The 19,038-nt window shown below is 38.7% G+C and overlaps 1 protein-coding gene across 1 annotated transcript in view; it reads left to right on the forward strand.

Moving 5' to 3' along the window:
- The window catches only part of KCNQ3 (potassium voltage-gated channel subfamily Q member 3), a 204,285-nt gene extending 197,517 nt beyond the window's left edge, over positions 1–6,768 (forward strand). The window contains exons 12-15 of the mRNA XM_074839683.1: positions 260–391; positions 2,982–3,080; positions 4,887–4,971; positions 5,926–6,768. Of these exons, the coding sequence (XP_074695784.1) occupies positions 260–391; positions 2,982–3,080; positions 4,887–4,971; positions 5,926–6,663 (1,054 nt within the window). The 3' untranslated portion in view covers positions 6,664–6,768. The remainder of the gene's footprint in view (positions 1–259; positions 392–2,981; positions 3,081–4,886; positions 4,972–5,925) is intronic.
- The last annotated feature ends 12,270 nt before the right edge of the window (positions 6,769–19,038 follow it).

Genomic DNA, 19,038 nt, shown 5'->3' on the forward strand with positions numbered 1-19,038 from the left:
TTCTAGTTATGATGATAATACTGAAAAAAGCATTTTGTCCATATAATTCATTTTAGCCTATTAATTATGAAAAGCCAACTACTATATATTTACAAATGTGGTATGATATTAGACATTCTCTACTTATGTTTTATTGCTTTGTTTTGAAATAACATGCTCAGTTTTCAACCATCCAGAGTGTTTAGCAATTATTCAATACTGCAAATTATCATTATGGAATTTATATAGGAAGTTAATAATTTTTCTGTTTATTATGCAGAATACTACAGTTTCGTCTCTATAAAAAAAAATTCAAGGAGACTTTGAGGCCTTATGATGTCAAGGATGTGATAGAGCAATACTCAGCAGGGCATCTTGATATGCTTTCCAGAATAAAATATCTTCAGGCAAGGTAAGAATCCTCTGGTAAGTGGGGAAAATGTGTATCTGTGCTGGCAAAATAAAAGCGTAGCTGGCATATTTACATACAAGACCACCCAGAATATGTCTTTGCATAGCATAGCTGGTCAATAAGAAAGCCTTTTCCCCAAAGAATAAAGGCAAGTGAGCAGCTAGCAAGGGTAACTGCAGCAGAAGAGATCACTGGCTCATATTTAGAACAAGGAAATCAGACTAAAATATCCTGTGAATTTTCTTGACAGTTGCCTTATTTGATTTGGGTCAAGTTTCTCCTCTTGTCTCCTTTTTACATATGATAAATGAAAGCAATAGTTGCTCTATATGAGCTTTTCTTTGGGCTGGATTCTCTACTGACCTGAAACATCTCATACAAGTGCAAAAATACATCAACACAGAAGGTTTTACATCCCCTTCATTCAGGTGTAAATTGACCTACATGAAAAAATTGGAATTTCATGCCTTTGTGACTGTTCAGATGCAATCTGCCCCCACAGTTGTTTCCTCACAGAAGTGGTTCATCACACTGTGCTTTTGAGGCATGTCAACAAAAATTTGTGCTGCTTGCATTGTGAGCCATGAGCGCAGGTCAGAGCTTGAGCTAGTGAGCTTGTCTGGGTTTGAGTGCATGTGTGTGTATACATGTGTAGCCATATTAGTTCAGTCTCAGCACAGTGCTGTCCACATTCCCTGAGCCCCCCAGTCACTCTGAACAGCAAAATGCCATGCGGACATGTCCTTGATTTCTCTCAAGGGTATCAGCTCAAGGGTACGGGCTGAGCCAGTGCAACTCTTACTGCATGTTTTGCCCTTATCTAGACTTACCTTGCCTTTGTAAGGCTGTTTTGGTCCTTCCATTGACCTTCATAATTTCTTATTGCAAAGTGCTTTTCCATGTACTGGGCTATCTCATTTTCAAGTATATAGCATGTCTGGTTCCTACCACACTATTATTACTCTAGAAAAGCTGCTTTCTTTAATTATATACTACAAAACACCACTGTTACTCTATAAAATGAGCTCTGCATCACATAAGCTTAGGTTTCAGTGCAGTAATATCTTTTTGAACTCAGGAAGTTGAGGAGGGCTCATGATGTTAGAAATCTGCACCTATCTATGGTGGGGTCTACATGCCTTATACTGGAGATCCTTCCTTTACCTCAGACTGAGGTGCTGAGTGATTTCGGACAGTAGAGCACCTCTGAGATACTTGCTTGAGTCCTGGCAGCAGTAAAGGTGCCTGACATGATTAGGCCCATCTCACGCAGTGGTTGTGGCAGAGCTCTGGGGGATGAAGACACATCCCAGGTGAGTCAGGGCAAGAATCACAGCACAGCCTCAGCCCTGTGATGTTCAGCTCAGCAATGCCGTATAAAGTATAAAGAATCACTAGTAGCAGAAGAACCACAAAATTTCCACAACCATTTTGCATGTATACAAGGAAGACGTTTTTAGAGGTCTTTGAAGAAAAAGCATAATCCTGGCAAGGCAAGTGAGATTCCTCTTATATTTAATAGAGAGCTAATCAACATAATTAATGGCCTTTTAGGCAAAATTAATCTCTGCTTAAACCAGATGCCTTCATCTGATCAATTGAATCTCCCTTACTCTCCCCAAATTTTCTTCACTGTGTTGATAGGTCTCCACTGATTGTAATTGGACAAAACCAGGGAGGTGAGTCCTACTGACTGTGTCTGTGAATAGTGAGATGCCATAGGAGTTTGATGAGGCATTGACGGATGGCCCAGCAATGCTTGGGTGCCTAGCAAATATCTAGCTAGTTTTGTGAGGTTTGCTTTGAGCTTTTTAATGTTCTGTTTTCAGAACTCCATGGGGCACTATGAAGCCATGCAATGTACCTGCATGGATAACTGGTCTGTGGACTAGTGTTGACTGATACCTGGTCAGTTTGGTGTGTGAACTGAATGAACAGAGGCTGGCTTGCACCTGAGCAGTTGGATATGCCAAATGAAAGAATATATTGATAGAGTAAAAGAGTGTAATTAAATGTGCTGGAACCTCCCAAACAATCCTTTTGGTTTTGTTCCAGATAAAAAGTCAAATAGGAGTCCTTGTGAAACTTCATTTATAGTTATATTTCTCAAACCAAAAGAATAATTAGTAAAGACAAAACAAAATACTGATAATTAGGCACAATAACTGCTAAAAAGTCATTGGTTTATTGAGAGTATCAAGAATTCCCACCTTTTGCCAATTCTGATTTTCAGTATCCAGCACAAAACCTGATGTTTTTAGGAGCAGCTGTTGTTGGAGGGTTTTTTGACAATCATACTGTTTAGTGCCTTGGAAGGAAATGAAGTCATGTGTTTCAAATGTCAATGTTTGGAAACAGGGAGCTAGATAATTACTTAATTACCATGAAATTACCAGGTAATTACAATTCAATGTATTGATTGTGGACCCAGAACAGAACAAACACGTCATGACCCTCGATATATTACCAAATCAAAATGTGCTTCCTTTTTTAATCTTTGTTACTGTTTGCTGCAGAGATGCATAGCATTTTTTATCACGTGTTACAATTTAGAGATGAACTTATGCAATTGCACTTTTCTTTTTTTCAGAGTAGATATGATTTTTACGCCTGGACCTCCATCTACTCCCAAGCATAAGAAATCCCAAAAGGGAGGAGCTTTTTCTTACCCTTCACAACAGTCTCCCAGGTGAATTTTTTATGCCTAGTATTTTGCACAGACCGAAACAGAAATAAAAAGTTTACTCACACCAATAAGCATGACCTTCATTCATCCAGCTAGCACACTGTTATAGTAATGATACTGAGAGAGTATGTTGCTACAAGATATATATGTGTAAAAGTTGAGCCTGAAAGAGACTAGCTTGCCTAAGAACAATGTATGATGGAAATCTAAACTTAATGGGTTCTTAATTGTCTAGCTCAACTTCTCTGTGTTTTGGAAATGTGATTTTATATGAAATGCATACATGTGATTGCTGATGTGCTGAATATCTAACAATCAACTAGTAAACCCACTCAAAAAATCAATAAGAATCACCAGTAGTTTGAAGGTAAACCAGTTATCTTCCTGAAGTGGAAGAAGTTTCATTATAGCCCCCACCAAATGGTAAGCACAGAGTTTTAACGATGCTGCTTTAAAACCAATGATTGGTGAGAATTACTGAAAATAATTTGCAATACCAGGTTTCTGGGTGTGAACATTACAGCGTGTTATTGTATTGCTGCATTCCTGGTAGCAAAAATTCAATAATAAATGACATTTCTTCTGTTATTTACAACTATCAATCTGTCAATAAATACCCATGAAGAACCACACAAGACCATCAACAATCTGTCCCCAAAGCTGTTATGGTTGCTCAGAACAAAAGTAATCTTACATAAAATAAATTAACTTGGCTCTATCTGGTTTATTCCACCCAGTGAAAAATCTAAAAACATGTAAATGTGAAGACAGAGACCTACATATATGGAAGAGGCAATGATCATTTAGGAAACAAAGCAGATTGCAAAATTTGAATGAGCCTATATCATCAGTAACCCAATGTGCATCATCTGACATGTTTTAGTTATAGTTTCTGCTTTAGTAAGATGTATTCACAGATATATTTTGAATTTTGTCAGGAAGAGAAGAACTGGACCTGTTAAAACAAAAGTTTTAGGATATATTTGTTCTAAATCATATTAAAGAACAAGAGCTTAGAAATTGTTTTTCTAGACTTGGACATAGGTTATAGAAAGACAGAAGTACCTTTGAGGTTGGTTTGGAAACCTTTTGGTAAAGATTTAACTTGATAATGACCATCCTAAATCCCATGAAGTTATAAATCAAAGTTCTTTAGTTAAGCAGAGATCATCTTCTTACCTCCTGAAGTTAGTCCATCTGATGGATGGGCAGTAGAAAATTACGTAGAAGAAAATTTATTCAGGAATCTACTTCAAATCTCCAGGCCAGACTGTCTCTTTTCATCATTTCCAGTCTCTGCCACTTAATATTTGGTTTACTGAAATTGAGAAAAAAACCCTTGAAAACTCAGATTCAGTCTTCAGAGACAGTAATCATAAAGAATTAGATTTAAAAACACATGGCCATCTGTAGACCTAGACTAGGTAGTCTATCTAGATAGTCTATCTAGACTATCTCAACTTTTTTCACAAACCTGAAATTATTTCACCAAATCTGAGATTAATTTCACTTTCATTTTGAATTTTTTGTTTGCTTTTGTTTTCTTTTAATCTTCATCTTAATTTTGAACCAAAATAATTTTAAATTGAACATCAGGAATACATTTTTTTAGAAATGCATTGGAATCACATTGAATAGACTTTTGGTCCTGTTCGTATGATAAATAACTAAATTCAATCTTTTTTTAAATGGGGCTCCAAGGAACTATATGAATATACCACCAAGATGGTAATTCTGTGTTCTGATATAAATTACTTACTGTGATGCAAAGAAAAATTGAACACTAATAAAGTTATTAATTCTTTATAGAAATGATCCATATGTAGCCAAAGCATCTACAGCAGATACTGAAGACCAAAGTATGATGGGCAAATTTGTTAAAGTTGAACGACAGGTATGTAATTTCATGACAATGGTGGAGGCTGAGGTGCTTGTACAGAAATGATAAAGATGACATGAATTCTGTATGAGTCTTGGGTGACCCAGTCAGATTTGTACTGTTGGTGATCAAGACTCACACAGATCTTGTACTAATGATCTCAAAACTATGCTGTCAGTTTTTCATTAAAGAATTTAATTAACTGGGAAGTGTGCATTCTGAAACCTGATGAATGAATATCATTATATATGGCAGCAAGATTCTGTTGAGATGTTTAGAAGGGACATTTTTATTCCTTTAAACTCCATATTCATCATGTCTGGTGTTTTGTTATGAGCACCACCTTCTTTTGTAGGGCCTGGCACTCAAAACAGTTGCTTCCACAGGTATTTTTAGGCCCTCTTTGTGTATTCTAACCTATCACTTCACAAGTCAAGACGCTCTCATTTTTAAATACATAACTAAGATGGAGGCAAGTGGCATTGATTCACATCAGTTCCTTTCATGTTATGTAAATGTTCAGAAACAAGTAATCTCAAAAGAGAAAGGAAATTAGTCCTGATATTTAACACTGCTGTGGGACTATTAAGAGTTAGAGAGTAGGTCTGTGTGTGAAGGTAATTCCACATGTGGTATTTTGGTAATAGCTATTTACCATATGGTGTCATGATATTGGTCATAACATTGTAGACTGCTGTTGGACGCTGGACTGCCAAATATCCAGCAATGCTAAGAATTCTTTTGGCACAGTTCATAAGAATAGATCTTCTTAATCTGGAGCAGTTAGAGGATAAGCTGGCATCCACTGCAGCCCAGCTTCCAAAGGAATGTCATGATTATCCTGTAGTTACTTTCATGACCAATTAAGATGGCAGCACACCATTGCTGGGAGCAGTATATGTATGAAAGCATTGACTCTTTTGTTGAACAACTGACTTGAGGCAATATCGTAACATTGGTATTTTTCAGGTTAATGACATGGGGAAGAAACTGGATTTTCTTGTTGATATGCATATGCATCATATGGAACAGCTACAAATACAAGTCGCTGAGATAAGTCCGTTGAAAGAAACTGCTTCTCCTGCAAAGGAGAAGAGAGAAGAAAACAAATATTCTGAATTAAAAACAATAATATATAAATACACTGAGCAGTGTGCTCACGAAACTCCTTACAACTTCCAGCAGGTTCCAGTCAACAAAGTCAGTCCTTATGGTTTCTCAGCACATGGTCATACGACTCATTCACAACCTTTATCAATAGGTGGGCAAAACTCTGGCAAACTGCAAGCCACACCTTCCTCAACTTCATATGCAGAAAGGCCAACAGTTTTGCCTATATTTACATTAATGGACTCCCAGGTTAGCTACCACTCTCAAGGAGACCTACAAAGCCCTTACTCAGATAAGGTGTCTCCAAGGCAGAGAAGGAGCTTAACAAGAGACAGCGATACTCCATTATCCCTTCTCTCCGTCAACCATGAGGAACTTGAGCGCTCCCCAAGTGGCTTCAGTATCTCCCAAGACAGAGACGACTTCCCATTTGGCCCCAATGGGGGATCGGCATGGATGAGAGAGAAACGCTACCTAGCAGAGGGGGAAACGGACACAGACACCGACCCTTTTACACCAAGTGGCTCCATGCCTTTGTCTTCTACAGGAGATGGGATTTCAGATTCAATATGGACCCCTTCAAATAAGCCAGTTTAAAAGTGCGTGTGGGGGCAGTCACTGGTTGACTTCTCCATGTAATGTAAGCATACTTTGTATATCTCACTTACTCTACACCCAAAGCTTACTAGTTCAAAACACCAATGGCTGCATAAGATGCATGTGATATTAGTGGTAGTCATTCTGCACCATTTCATACAATTTACTAATGCAGTTTTTTTCATGCTACCAAAACTAAGGAGCTTAGTTTTGAGCATGGTTTGCATGACTTTACCCTATATAAATGGTACAGCTGATTTCTTCTATGATACATATCTATCTGATACTCTTCAATACAACAATGGTGAATTGATAACAGGCAAGATATGGTGGTCCTTGCTACATTTTGTAAATGGAGCAGCAAAGTAAAAATATTTTCAGGAGCAATATCCCTTTGTGGAAACATAACATCTGAATCCATTTTCCAATATAAGTAAATCAATCTCTAACCAACCTAGCCAAGAGCATCTAATATTCAAAGCAGGGAAAAGCTGAGTGAAAGTAAATGACCTTACTGAAAAGGTTTTGTGAACTAAATGTTTCTCATGTGATGTCTTATACAACTACCCATGAAATACAATGTCAAAATGAAATTAAGAGTAGAATTTAAAATTATCAAATCCACCTCCTAGGTTTGATCGTGGGTATTTATTTATTGTAAAATGTAAATATTAATCCCTCAAACTACTTTGAAAATCTTCACTACTGTTTATAAAATTGCTCAAAGCATGACTACAATTCTTTAGAATATCTTTTGCTAAGCCCACTTGCTACTTATGGGGCCAAATTTTCTTTCTCTTCCAAAAATAAGATTGTTCAGTGTAGGGAACTCCAGGTTTATACACTCCACTGTTTTATTGACCTATGTGCTGCTAGGTAAGCTGCATAATGTAACTGTGCCTCAGTTTTCCTATCTGTTAATTGGGAGTTATACTTCTGTACATATACACAGGTTATAAGGCTCAATTCACTAATATTTGCCAAGCGCTTTGAGCTCCTCAGGTGTGCAGAGTATTGCTATTCTGTTCCCTGGGTGTTCCACAATGTGAGATGCTGCCAGGATCCGTTTCTCTCTGTTTACTGTTTCTCTTGGAAATGGACTGCTCCAAATCCATGAATATGTGCCATATTTAAGATCAATGTACAAATACATAAATACCATTTTTGTCACCTGTCCCTGAGCAACAGAGAGATAAGTATGCTCCCTAGGCCTCAGCCAAATATTTTTTAATGGGAATTGAAAATTATGTTGAGGGAGAGCAGGAAAACAATCCAACCCACTGTGAACAGGGAATAAATGAATCAAAGCTCTCACCACTACAGTGGGAATGTAGTATCTATACAGGTAGTGAAACTAGACTGTCCAAATAGGATTCATCTGGTGTGAACACCAATGTCTATGAAATAGAGGCCATTTGATGTTGAGTTCGATGGCTATGAATTCTTTACAGCTGGTGGAAAACTAATCAGTACAGGTGATGAGCACAGGGTATAAGAACCAAGGCACACAATCAGCTTTAGGATGAGATTAATCTCATCTTTAATTCAATTATCTATAGTGACCAAATTTCTACCAACTTCAAAGGGAGCAGAGGGTGACTTGCTTAGATGTCACATGATCAGAGACTCACAGTCAGTGGGAAGGCTCTCACCCCTACCCCACTGATCCAACGTGCAGCCCCTCTACCATGGTTCATGCCCACCTCCTGTTGAGGATGACCCCTGTCACTCCACACGATGACTTCACCACCGTGGCTAGAGCACTGGCCAACAAAGACACAAGGATTTGGCCCATGTAAGATGTTAGAAACTGGACTTTCTTTAGTGACTGCTTGTATTATACTGCAGCTGCACAAGTGAGCATCCTTAGCACATCCAGTCAGAGCACAAGAAAAAGAGACACTTTGCTGGGATTCCCAATATTTACTGGGTATTTACAGGTCTGGATAGAGTGCACTTCAATGGAAGATACCTTGTTGGATTTTGCCCACTGTAGTAAACTTCATGTTTAATTCCTCAGTATCATTGACATCTCGTAACAGTCATTTCATCCAGGGAGTTTATATTCTCTTCCAGATATAGGCATTGTCTTAATCTTCATTGTTTATTCTCTATTTAAAGAGACATCTAAAGGATTAGGATCTTCTTACTTCATCTGCTTCTTCAGCTAAATCATGATAAATCCTTCTGGGACAAATCCTCAGGGAGGACAAACTGTAGTGGTTACTTGAGTAAATAATGCAGACCAGTTACTAGTTTGAAGACTGGGCTGAGTCCATGGAGCTGTTCTGAGGCCAGTAACTATGATGACACGAGGCACCATTTTGGTAATTACTTAATTGACGAAATAGCCATTACCTGAAAGATAATCTGTGTTTGGTGCAGTTTCATTGCTAAACTTGAATAGAATAAATCTAGCTGACAAAAGCGTAATTCATTATAACTTGGCATATTGAGAAGAATTCTTTGGCCATCAGTGATTCTTGGAAATACCTGTATTGCATCTGCTGCAGGCTTTCTGATACAGTAACACACATCTGTGGCAACTCGTAAGATTTAACCCTCACATGATAAATGAATGAAAAAGAGTGAAAACTGATTTTAACATTGCTAGACTTCTAAAACTGGTGTAAGTACATGCTAGACAAGCCTGCTTCACTTTTCTTATATGTCAAGTGCCTGGCATTCCTACTGATTTGAGTTTGTCCCTTCTTAAAATGCTTTCTAGGTCTGTGCAATCAAAAATCAAGGCAGCCAAAACCCAAGTGCAATCTGAGAAATTTGTTTGCGAATGTCTTTGACAGTGGCTATGCCATGCAGTTCCCTGCCCAATTCCCCCTCAGATTCTTCAGTTCAGGTTTCTAATCTCTCCCATACCAGGTCACATAAAGGGAATATTTTCTCAGTATTAAACTTCACTGAAAATCCATAAATCACCACATTATAAAGGTATGTTAATTCCAAGAGAAAATGCAAGCAAGGGCAGAGACTTGGATAAGTCTTCACCTGCACACTGAGTGCAGCCCCAGAAAAAGTGGGATTTGGGCTGCCCTGCACTGTGTACACTTAAGAGCTGAACTGCCTTTAAGTGAGCATTTTCTATGGGCTGTAAACACCAATTTACTATATGCAACTTAAAAGCACCAGGTAGGGTATTTGTAGCCACATCATTAAATATTTAATGATGTGCTAACTGGCCAGATAAGGTCTGCCTCTTCTTAATAGGCACTGGTGGTAAGCTCAGCAAGACCCTCTGCAGTGGACATCTCTGGATCCTCTGGAAGAGACCCAAAAAGTGGGTCAAGGAAGGACTGAATAACTTATTTTAGCATTTATTTTTTTCTAACACACTTCTTTGCACTGAAACCAGTCACTCCTCTGTTCAGAAGGATGAAGTACTTAGCAGCTTTCTGCCTGCTACATCATCTGGATTAAAAATAGGGTGTGCATCAGTTCTGCTGTTTGTGCTGAAACAGGTACATGTCAAGAAGTCACCAGCAAGGTGAGATCTGGAGACCATCCCTGATCTGGGATGTGCACACAAACCTCATCAGACTCCAGTTCAGATTGAGTCCAGAGAGTGCATCAACCTTGGAACCGCAGTTTATGTGCCAGCCGTAGATACTGGACAAAACAGAATAAAGTATCTGTGATTATTGACCCTGCCAACATTTAAAAGGTCAGGACCTGTTTTGCAGAGTAAGTTCACCACATATATGGAATCATTATTCACAATTTCACTTGACTGAGGCACCTGGGTCAATAGTACTCTTCGTACTACGAATGGATTAGATTTATCCCTTCTTCCATTTGTGTGTGACGTTTCAGTTTAACAGTTATCAATTTTGTTTGGGTCCAATCTTCCTAGTATCTAGACTGACACTGACATTTGTTTACATATAGTTAACATCAAAGAGAATTAACCATTGAAATTCACTCTTTGCTGACTCTTAACTCCTACAAGTGACCAAGGATTCATTTCAGGCCTTGAGATGTTTTTCATAATCAGAAAGTGTGGGACTTTCCTTTGCTCTCCTCAAAGTCGGTAAGAAGCCTTCTCAAACTGATGCACTGGGAGCGGGATCGGGTCCTAATCTGCCTTTATTTATGAATTTCCTTGTGAAAGACAGGGCTGATCTGGAGACATTTTTTTTTAGCTACATTTTTACGCTCATTTTTCAGTCACTAACAAATGACACACATCTGGAAGTTTTTGAAGAGGTGAATCTGTGTTTACATTGTGTGCCTCTCTTTGCAGCATTATTATCAATCAAGCTTCCTCACCTTAGATTCAAACAGACTATTTCGTTAAGGCAGAAGTGAATGTTTAGTTAAATTATGCAGGTATAGAAAATGTGGTTTATGCTCCATTTAAGGAGTTGGTCCTTTAAAAAAAAATCTAGTCAGGTAATGGATCTTGTCCTTGCCTTGGCTTTTCCCTGCACTGAATTAATCAGTCTGGCTCCTATCAAAACAAAAGGGAATTCAGCATGTGGAGAGATTGATTGAAAACGTCCTAAACTGACTTTGGCTATATTTGCTCTGTTTTTATCTGTAATTTTGCTGCATTGTTATGGTTCAGAGTGGAAATAGTTTTAAAATTTTCTGCTTCAAATTGTGGCCCAGCAGCACCGCAAACTAATTCCCACCTGAACCTGTGTGTAGTCGGGCTGCTGACTTGTGGCCTTCAGGCGAGCACCGTGGTCCAATCAGTTTGCAAGATCACAGCCTAAAACAATCAGAAAATGCAGATTAAGGAGCAAGTTCAAGCGCTGCTGGGACCCTAGTTGTTACAGGGGTGTCACATCTGCTTGTGTAAGAACTGAAATTTTCCTGCTTAGTGCAGAGCATGTGAGAAAGAGGTGAATCTTGATTCCTTGCACCCCACAGCCCCCACCACTAAGCTTTAGGTGCCTAAGACCTGCAAACCTAAATTTTCTAGAGCACCTCACAAGTTTGGTGTGATATCACTTTTTCAGAAGCCCAACTGTATGTGGGTGTTCACTTCTGAAGACCATTTTCAGAGGTACAAAGAAAAAAGGGGCTATTTTCAAGTGCTTTTAGCTGGACACTGTGGGAATAAAGATCCTGGGTATCACTATTGCTTCTGATTATTTAGGCTGTAAGATTTGATCCTTCCCAATTCAGCTTTTAGTAGCTTCCCTCTGAAGTTAAGTGAAGCAAAATCCTGGAAGTGGGATCCTATTTCCATCCTCAAGAATACGCTGAGACTGAAGGTTACATAGCCAACTGCATTTTGTTTTCTAGTTATGGCATCTTATTATTACTAGTATTTGTGCCTTGCTCACTGAAATTTTCTCCATGCTACAAAGATGCTTTTCAGATTCTGGCTGACAAGGGAACACAACTTTTATACAAGTGGCCTTTAGTGCTCTTTATAATATTATTTATTGTAATTTTTAAACTGTATGTGTAATTTATATTCTGGCACTGTCCAATATTTGAACAACTTTAATATGTTTATTTCAATATATTATGCAAACAATACTTCTTAACTGATTTTTTATGTTCTGTCTTTAAAAACTGCACCACTTATTAATAAATAGAAATTTCAATTATGATGTGGAGGAATTTATTTTCATTTATATCATGATACCTTCACACTTATTCAAAAAACACAGTGTCAAATGTACCCCCAGCAAAGACACTGGAAAAGATCCTTTTAACTTTATCTGTGCAGGACTGAACTCATAGCTACAAATAGGCTTTATTTGGCTTCCACAGCTAGTCCTGTTATAACACACAATAGATCCCATTATTTGTGACTTCTTTTGATTTAGTGGCCATGTAGCTTATGTGTCTTTGATCATATGTGTGTGGGAAAACGAAAACTAGGGAAAAATACATTCATATTAAGAAAAATACATTCATATTCACATCATACATAAATATATTAATGTGCTAAAATATTATGAGGTTGCACATTAATATAAAGAGAACATAGTAATGGCATGAGGCTGCTCTGAAAATCCTCTACAAGGAATTTAACTTTTGGCAAGAGGGTTGCCTGAATTCTGTCCCTGGTTCTGTTGCTGCATTTCTGTGTGCTCTTGACCTTGCATCTTCAGCTGTTTGTCTGTCTTCCTGATGCATAAAACCACCAGAAGGCTGCTCATTTGCCTCCCAGCAACACTGTGGGACAGTATGAATTATTCAAAATGTCTTGCTCTTTTACACAAATAGGAAAGTGTTACTGAGGAAAATTCATCTCAAACATCTTTTTTACAAACAGTTCTGTTTGTAGTTTTGGCTGGGGATATCATTTTAATAGTATTAAAAAATATATATATTTTTTTAGGTAGGGTATGAAGGTTTTTTTTCTCCTAGCTGCTAGTTTGGAAGTTGCCACAGAGTGTGCATGCACATGTGCACAACTGAATTTGCTTGTCTCAAGCATTGCAGGAAGATTGGTGTGTGTGTAGGGAGAGGAATATTGTACAGCCCGTCTGGATGAGAGGGTTTGATTTCTCTGAGTGACAGCAGTCATGGAACAGTTCAACATTAAGTCAAAGATATCAGTTTATGTTCTTCTTAGACCCCTTTCACAATGAGTGGAGGAAAATCAACACTTTTCAGAGCATGGTCCAGTCAGTCCTACATCCCATGACCCAGACTGCCTCTCTCAGATGATGCCTGTCTCTAACTGGCATCTTTCTTAACTATAGAGTTGAAAATGACCAGCTTGGACAAAAACATATCTTTCACATTGCTAAACAAGATGAGATGAATCCCATCCTATCAGTTCAGACAGAAGGCTGAAGGGTAATTGTCCTGAATGAGACGGGAAGAAAGTATGTGACACACCACGTCTTCCCAAAAATATCACTGGACCCAGTGAGATATTTTTAAGGTATTCCCTGTGGCTTCAGCATCATGATTGTCACCAGTGAACCAGATCTGCTCAACACTTGAAATGCAACCCTAAAAAAAGATTTCTTAAACTTTTGTGGTAGGTAAAAAGTTATTCAGCAGTTTTTCCCGTTTCTTGTCCCACTTCTATATCCCTGTAAATTTGGAATAATTTAAGAAATCCTGTAGTAGTACAACATCCAGTTGTGGTGGTTTTGAGTTTGTTTTGGGGTATTTTTGTTGTGGGTTTTTTTTTTAATGGATCAATTTAAATAGGATCAGTGACAGGCTTTTACAGCCAAGTCCTATAATTTTTTTCCAAAAATAGACAGTATTTTTTTAAACTAATGCACCAGAGTTTGTCATTCTGAATCTCTTGGGTTCAGTTTTCTATACAGCTCTAAAGACTATGTACAACACTAACATTTTCTTTATTCCCTAAAAAGCAAACACAAAAGTACTTCAAATATATTCACATCCTTTTATAGACAATATTACCACATATTATCATTACTGATTTAGCAGTCAATGTCCCAGTTTGAACTGAAGAGCCACTGTGCAGCAGAATTCATTTGCAAAGAAATGCAGACAGCCACAGCAATGACAATAGGTGACTCAGCTTTTGTTCACCTGAACTGAAACATATTGCAGTAAAACTTCCCCTTGGCTGTCACCCAAATACATAAGCATGCCAAATAACTGGATTTCAATAAGCCACTGGGTCTGATTTTTTAAGAAATGGATTCTGAAACGGGAACAAGATGTGATACTTATCCTCAGGCAAAGCCCTGCTTATATCCAGGGAGTTTTCCCCTCCTGCAGGCTCTGTTTGCATCTGTATGGGACTGCTGAGGTCATGTATAAATGGCCCCTGGCTGAGCAGAGTAAGACTAGAGCTTAACAGTTTAGAAAAGGTAAATATCAATGCGTCCAGTATGGCACAAGCAACAGTGTCAGGAGTGGAAGTTTCTCAGTGTGTCTTTCTCTTTCTTCTCAGGATGCTTTGATTTTCAAGACTTTCCAGAGTCTTGAAAGCTAGCCCAGATAAAATAGTCTCTTGATTAACATGGAGCATCCTCTTGGATCACAGAGAAGGGAAGGAATCAGGAAAGCCAAGTCCAGTGGTACAGAGCAGCAGAAGATCTAGACTGTCTTTAAAGAAATTGCCCTCTAAGATGATTTTTTCAGGCCTATGATCCTGATGGCTGGTAGCTCAGTGGGCTTGGGACAGCACCACAGCTTCTCTCCTGCTTCCTTGTGTCAGATGCAGATGATCAGCAGAATACAGACTAGGGATCATGAAAAAAGAAGGAAATGTAAGATGTACTATGAAAGTTTTTGCAAGTTTGATGGAACCAGTTACGTATCTAACATATCAGAAAAAAACAGCACTGGATAAATCATTAAATATTTTCTAAGTAAGTTCTGGACTGCTGCAACTTCTCTTTATCTTATCAAAGCTTTATGAGTCTCTAGATTTGCCAATGTGGAGTGCTTGATCACTAACTCTTATCTTTGGAAGCCCCAGAGGAGCACTGCGAGGTATTGCGCAGGTAGGTCTGTACAAAACTCGTGGGATGTATGTAACACTCAGAGAAGAAAGCAAAACCAACAGGAGGGCACCAGAGATGAACTGGGTTTGAGATTCAGTATATTCCCTGCAGTTCCCATTTTGTTTTATAGACAGGAAAACAGAGCTATGCAGTGACTGCGACAGCAACTGTACTCACTGGTTTTCTGGAGAAATACTTACACTATGAATGAACATTCAGTGGCACGGGTCTGCAGAATGATTGCAATGGCTCTGTTCTCTTCAAGACTGTCCAATAATTATATCTCAGTAAATATGTTTTGCTCTACCAGCCCAGGCAGTTCATCATTTTTCCTGTCCCAACATGCCAACAATATTGTTGAGGAATGGAGTAGCACCCATAAGAACTACTCAGTTCTTATGCACTTAATGTATCTTCCATGGGGCAAGCAATGGCAATCTTAAGCTGATGAAATCCTGGGTGTCCCTGGTGCAGAAACCTTGGCCCATTTAAGCAACTGAAACAAAGATTTGGTGACAGAAAAAAAAGTGTTTCTGAGAAGCATCATCTCTCTAATTTCCCAGCTGAGGTGAAGTTCTGGCAAGGAACACAGCAAAAGCATCTCATAGTCTTTTTCCACATCAGCTGTGAAAACGTCATGCCTATTGTCACTACATATTTTCACAGTTTCTATGCCTCCTTTTTTTCCTGTCTCTCTCTTTTTCTTCCCTTCCTTAAGAATGTGCTTGAATTAGCAAAATTTTTATAAAAGTCAGACACTTCACAGAAAAGTGTTCACTACTTTAGCCAAATAAATATACAAAATATTCTTACTGGAAACAGTCAAACAATGGCTGTGGAGTTTAATGCTCATTCTTTTCAGGAGGTTTTGTGGTGTTAGTACCCATTTTAGCAAGATATTATTAAGACAGATTAAAAAAAGAATGTTATAAAGGACAGGATTTGTTTGCAACTCTACATAAATTTCCTGGAATGGAAAAGAAGTTTTATGAATGGGAATAAATAAATATTTATATATATAAATATGTATTTGAGATTCAACAAGGCTAAGTGCCAGGTCCTGCACTTGGGTCACAACAACCCCAGGCAATGCTACAGTCTTGGGGAAGAGTGGCTGGAAAGCTGCCTGGAGGAAAAGGACCTGGGGGTCGACAGCCAACTGAATAGGAGCCAGCAGTGTGCCCAGGTGGCCAAGAAGGCCAATGGCATCCTGGCTTGTATCAGAAATAGCATGGCCAGCAGGGACAGGGAAGTGATCGTCCCCCTGTACTTGTCACTGGTGAGGCTGCACCTCAAATACTGTGTTCAGTTTTGGGCCCCTCCCTACAAGAAAGATGACGAGGTGCTGGAACACATCCAAAGGAGGGCAATGAAGCTGGTGAAGGGTCTAGAGCACAGGTTTTATGCGGAGCAGCTGAGGGAACTGGGGTTGTTTATTCTGGAGAAGACGAGGCTGAGGGGAGACCTCATCGCCCTCTACAACTACCTGAAAGGAGGTTGTAGCAAGGTGGGTGTTGGTCTCATCTCCCAAGTAACAAGTGATAGGACAAGACTCAAGTTGTGCCAGGGAGGTTTATTTCTTCACCAAAAGGGTATCAGACATTGGAAAATGCTGCCCAGGGAAGTGGTTGAGTTGCTAACCCTGGAGGTATTTAAAAGATGTGTAGATGTGGGCTTAGGGACATGGTTTAGTGGTGGACTTGACAGTGTATGTTATGGTTGGTCTTGATGATCTTAATGGTCTTTTCCAACTTAAGTGATTCTATGAGTCTATATGTAATTCTCCTTTTAAGAGTTGAAATCTGTTTTATTCTTCTAAAAGAAGAGTAACAATGAAACATTATTACATTTAGAGAATTATCCTTAATGAAATTTGTGCAAAAATAAAATATAATTAGAAGAATATTACTAACACCTGAAATGAAATTCAGATTAAAAAAAAAGTTTATAGAGCTATTATATTTCTTAATAAAATAAACTAAATACCTCGTAAAATTGTAATGGCAGAGGACTAAAGGAGAAGTGCTGAATTCTAATCAGGCTTTTTCAGAAAAAAAAATGTAATTTACATAGTTGATACTTTTCTAAAGAGTTTAATAAACAATTGCTCAAAGGTGCTTTCATGGAAGCATTTACCGTGGTATAATACAGTATAACTGAGGATAAAACTTCAATCCTCTGTAACAAGCTTGGATTAAGTTCTCTTGTTTGTTCTTTTTTTAAAAACAGTGCTTCAGTTTCTATTGCATGTTAGCATCTGATGAGAGAGAGGCACAGCTGGATATGTGTTTTCTTACTAAACATATAAGACAAGTAGGTTTGTAAGATATTTTAGGTACTACAGTATTCCATGCGTGGCAGCTCATCCTTTAGGGCAGAGATGGTTTATACCCCAGCCAGGGAGGTGGGTACCTGAAGACACTGGCAGAGCAGGACAGAGCGGGTGGGAGGGGATGTTGGTTGCTGACTCCGACTCAGGTCACAAGAACATATGGCTGGAGCCCTTGGAGTCACTCACAGGTACTGCAATTGCTACATAGAAGAGTGTGTTTAAAAGGTCTAAGAAAAAAGCCACATGAAAGAAGTGCATTACTTCCCTACTGTGTTCTCAGGTCACAGAGAGATAAAGCACCAACATTCTGACTTTGTTTTGTACCTCCTTACCAGAACTTCATGCCATGCTGTCCTCTCTCTTACAGATAAATCACAAGCATTTAGCTTGAATGTGTGATTACTTAAATTGCATTAGCAGGGACTTATCCTGAGTAGACTTCAGCAAATTAATGCTTTTACTCAGTAATTTATATGAATTATGTGGCTATACTGTATTAATAAGAAGACACTAAAAATGTCTTCTTTTCTTGTTCTGGATTTTGGGATGTTAGTTATGGACACAGTGCTGTCATACAAAGAGACGCTGGAAAAATGAGGCACGTAAAGACTATACTCCTGAGAAAGCGACTTGCTCAGAGTGATGCTCTGAGTGAGAACATGACATTATCCCCAGGAGTCAAAGTTGGGACTGAACAATAGCCCCCTCCCTGATCACCTGAGCATTGCTCTGCAGCTGAGGAAAGTTAAAATTTCAGAGTCCCAGGGTAAAACACAGCATGAGGTAAAACCTGCTGAAAGTCAAATTATCCTCATAGCCGAACATCAAACGGTTGGAACTGATCCCAGCGCACACATTTTCCTGGCTATACCTGGTTTTGTCAGCTGTTACAGAGAGGACTTTCATCCCAGCCTTCTTGATGAGATATTGAACAACTGGTAATTAAATCAGTGAAAGTAAGTCTTGTCAAAGAAAAGGTGTTGCCATATTCCTCAAGCTGCAGCATTTAGTCACAAGTCATAAAATTTTTTCTTTTATCACACAAGTAACTTCCATATAGAATTAGATAATTTTAGATGCAATGACATCCCACTGGATAATGTTTTTTCATGAAAGGCAGAGTGTGTGTGCATGCACATGTATAAGCATATGTTTACCAGCTATAACTCTGTTAAATGTGGCTGCAGGTGCCTTCCGAAGTTCTTGGTGAAGACAGTATTGCAGGACAGACACAGACACAGCCTACCACATGCATAACATGATCCCATAAACATCTTTGCTGTGGGAAACATATGATTGAAATCTGAAACCAGAAAAATCACTTTCTCAGATCTGACATGCTGGCAGGTTGCAGTGTTTTAGCCGCCGCAGTAAGTTTTTTCCTTCTTTGAGTAATATCACAGCTTTCTTTGCCTTAACTGGTGGAAGGGCAAGACGGGGACAATACAATTAAACAAAGACAAGTGACAACAAACCAGGCCTGATGACACATTAGTTATCCAGGCAATATCTACAATAATAAATTAAGTAGTGCTGGGAAGGCCTGCAACCCAAATGTCCATAGTATTGGTACGACCATGACATTGAAAGGACAATCCCGGAGTGCTCCTGACCAGTAGC

This window comes from Strix aluco, chromosome 1 (assembly GCF_031877795.1).
Source record: "Strix aluco isolate bStrAlu1 chromosome 1, bStrAlu1.hap1, whole genome shotgun sequence".
Lineage (NCBI taxonomy): Eukaryota > Metazoa > Chordata > Aves > Strigiformes > Strigidae > Strix > Strix aluco.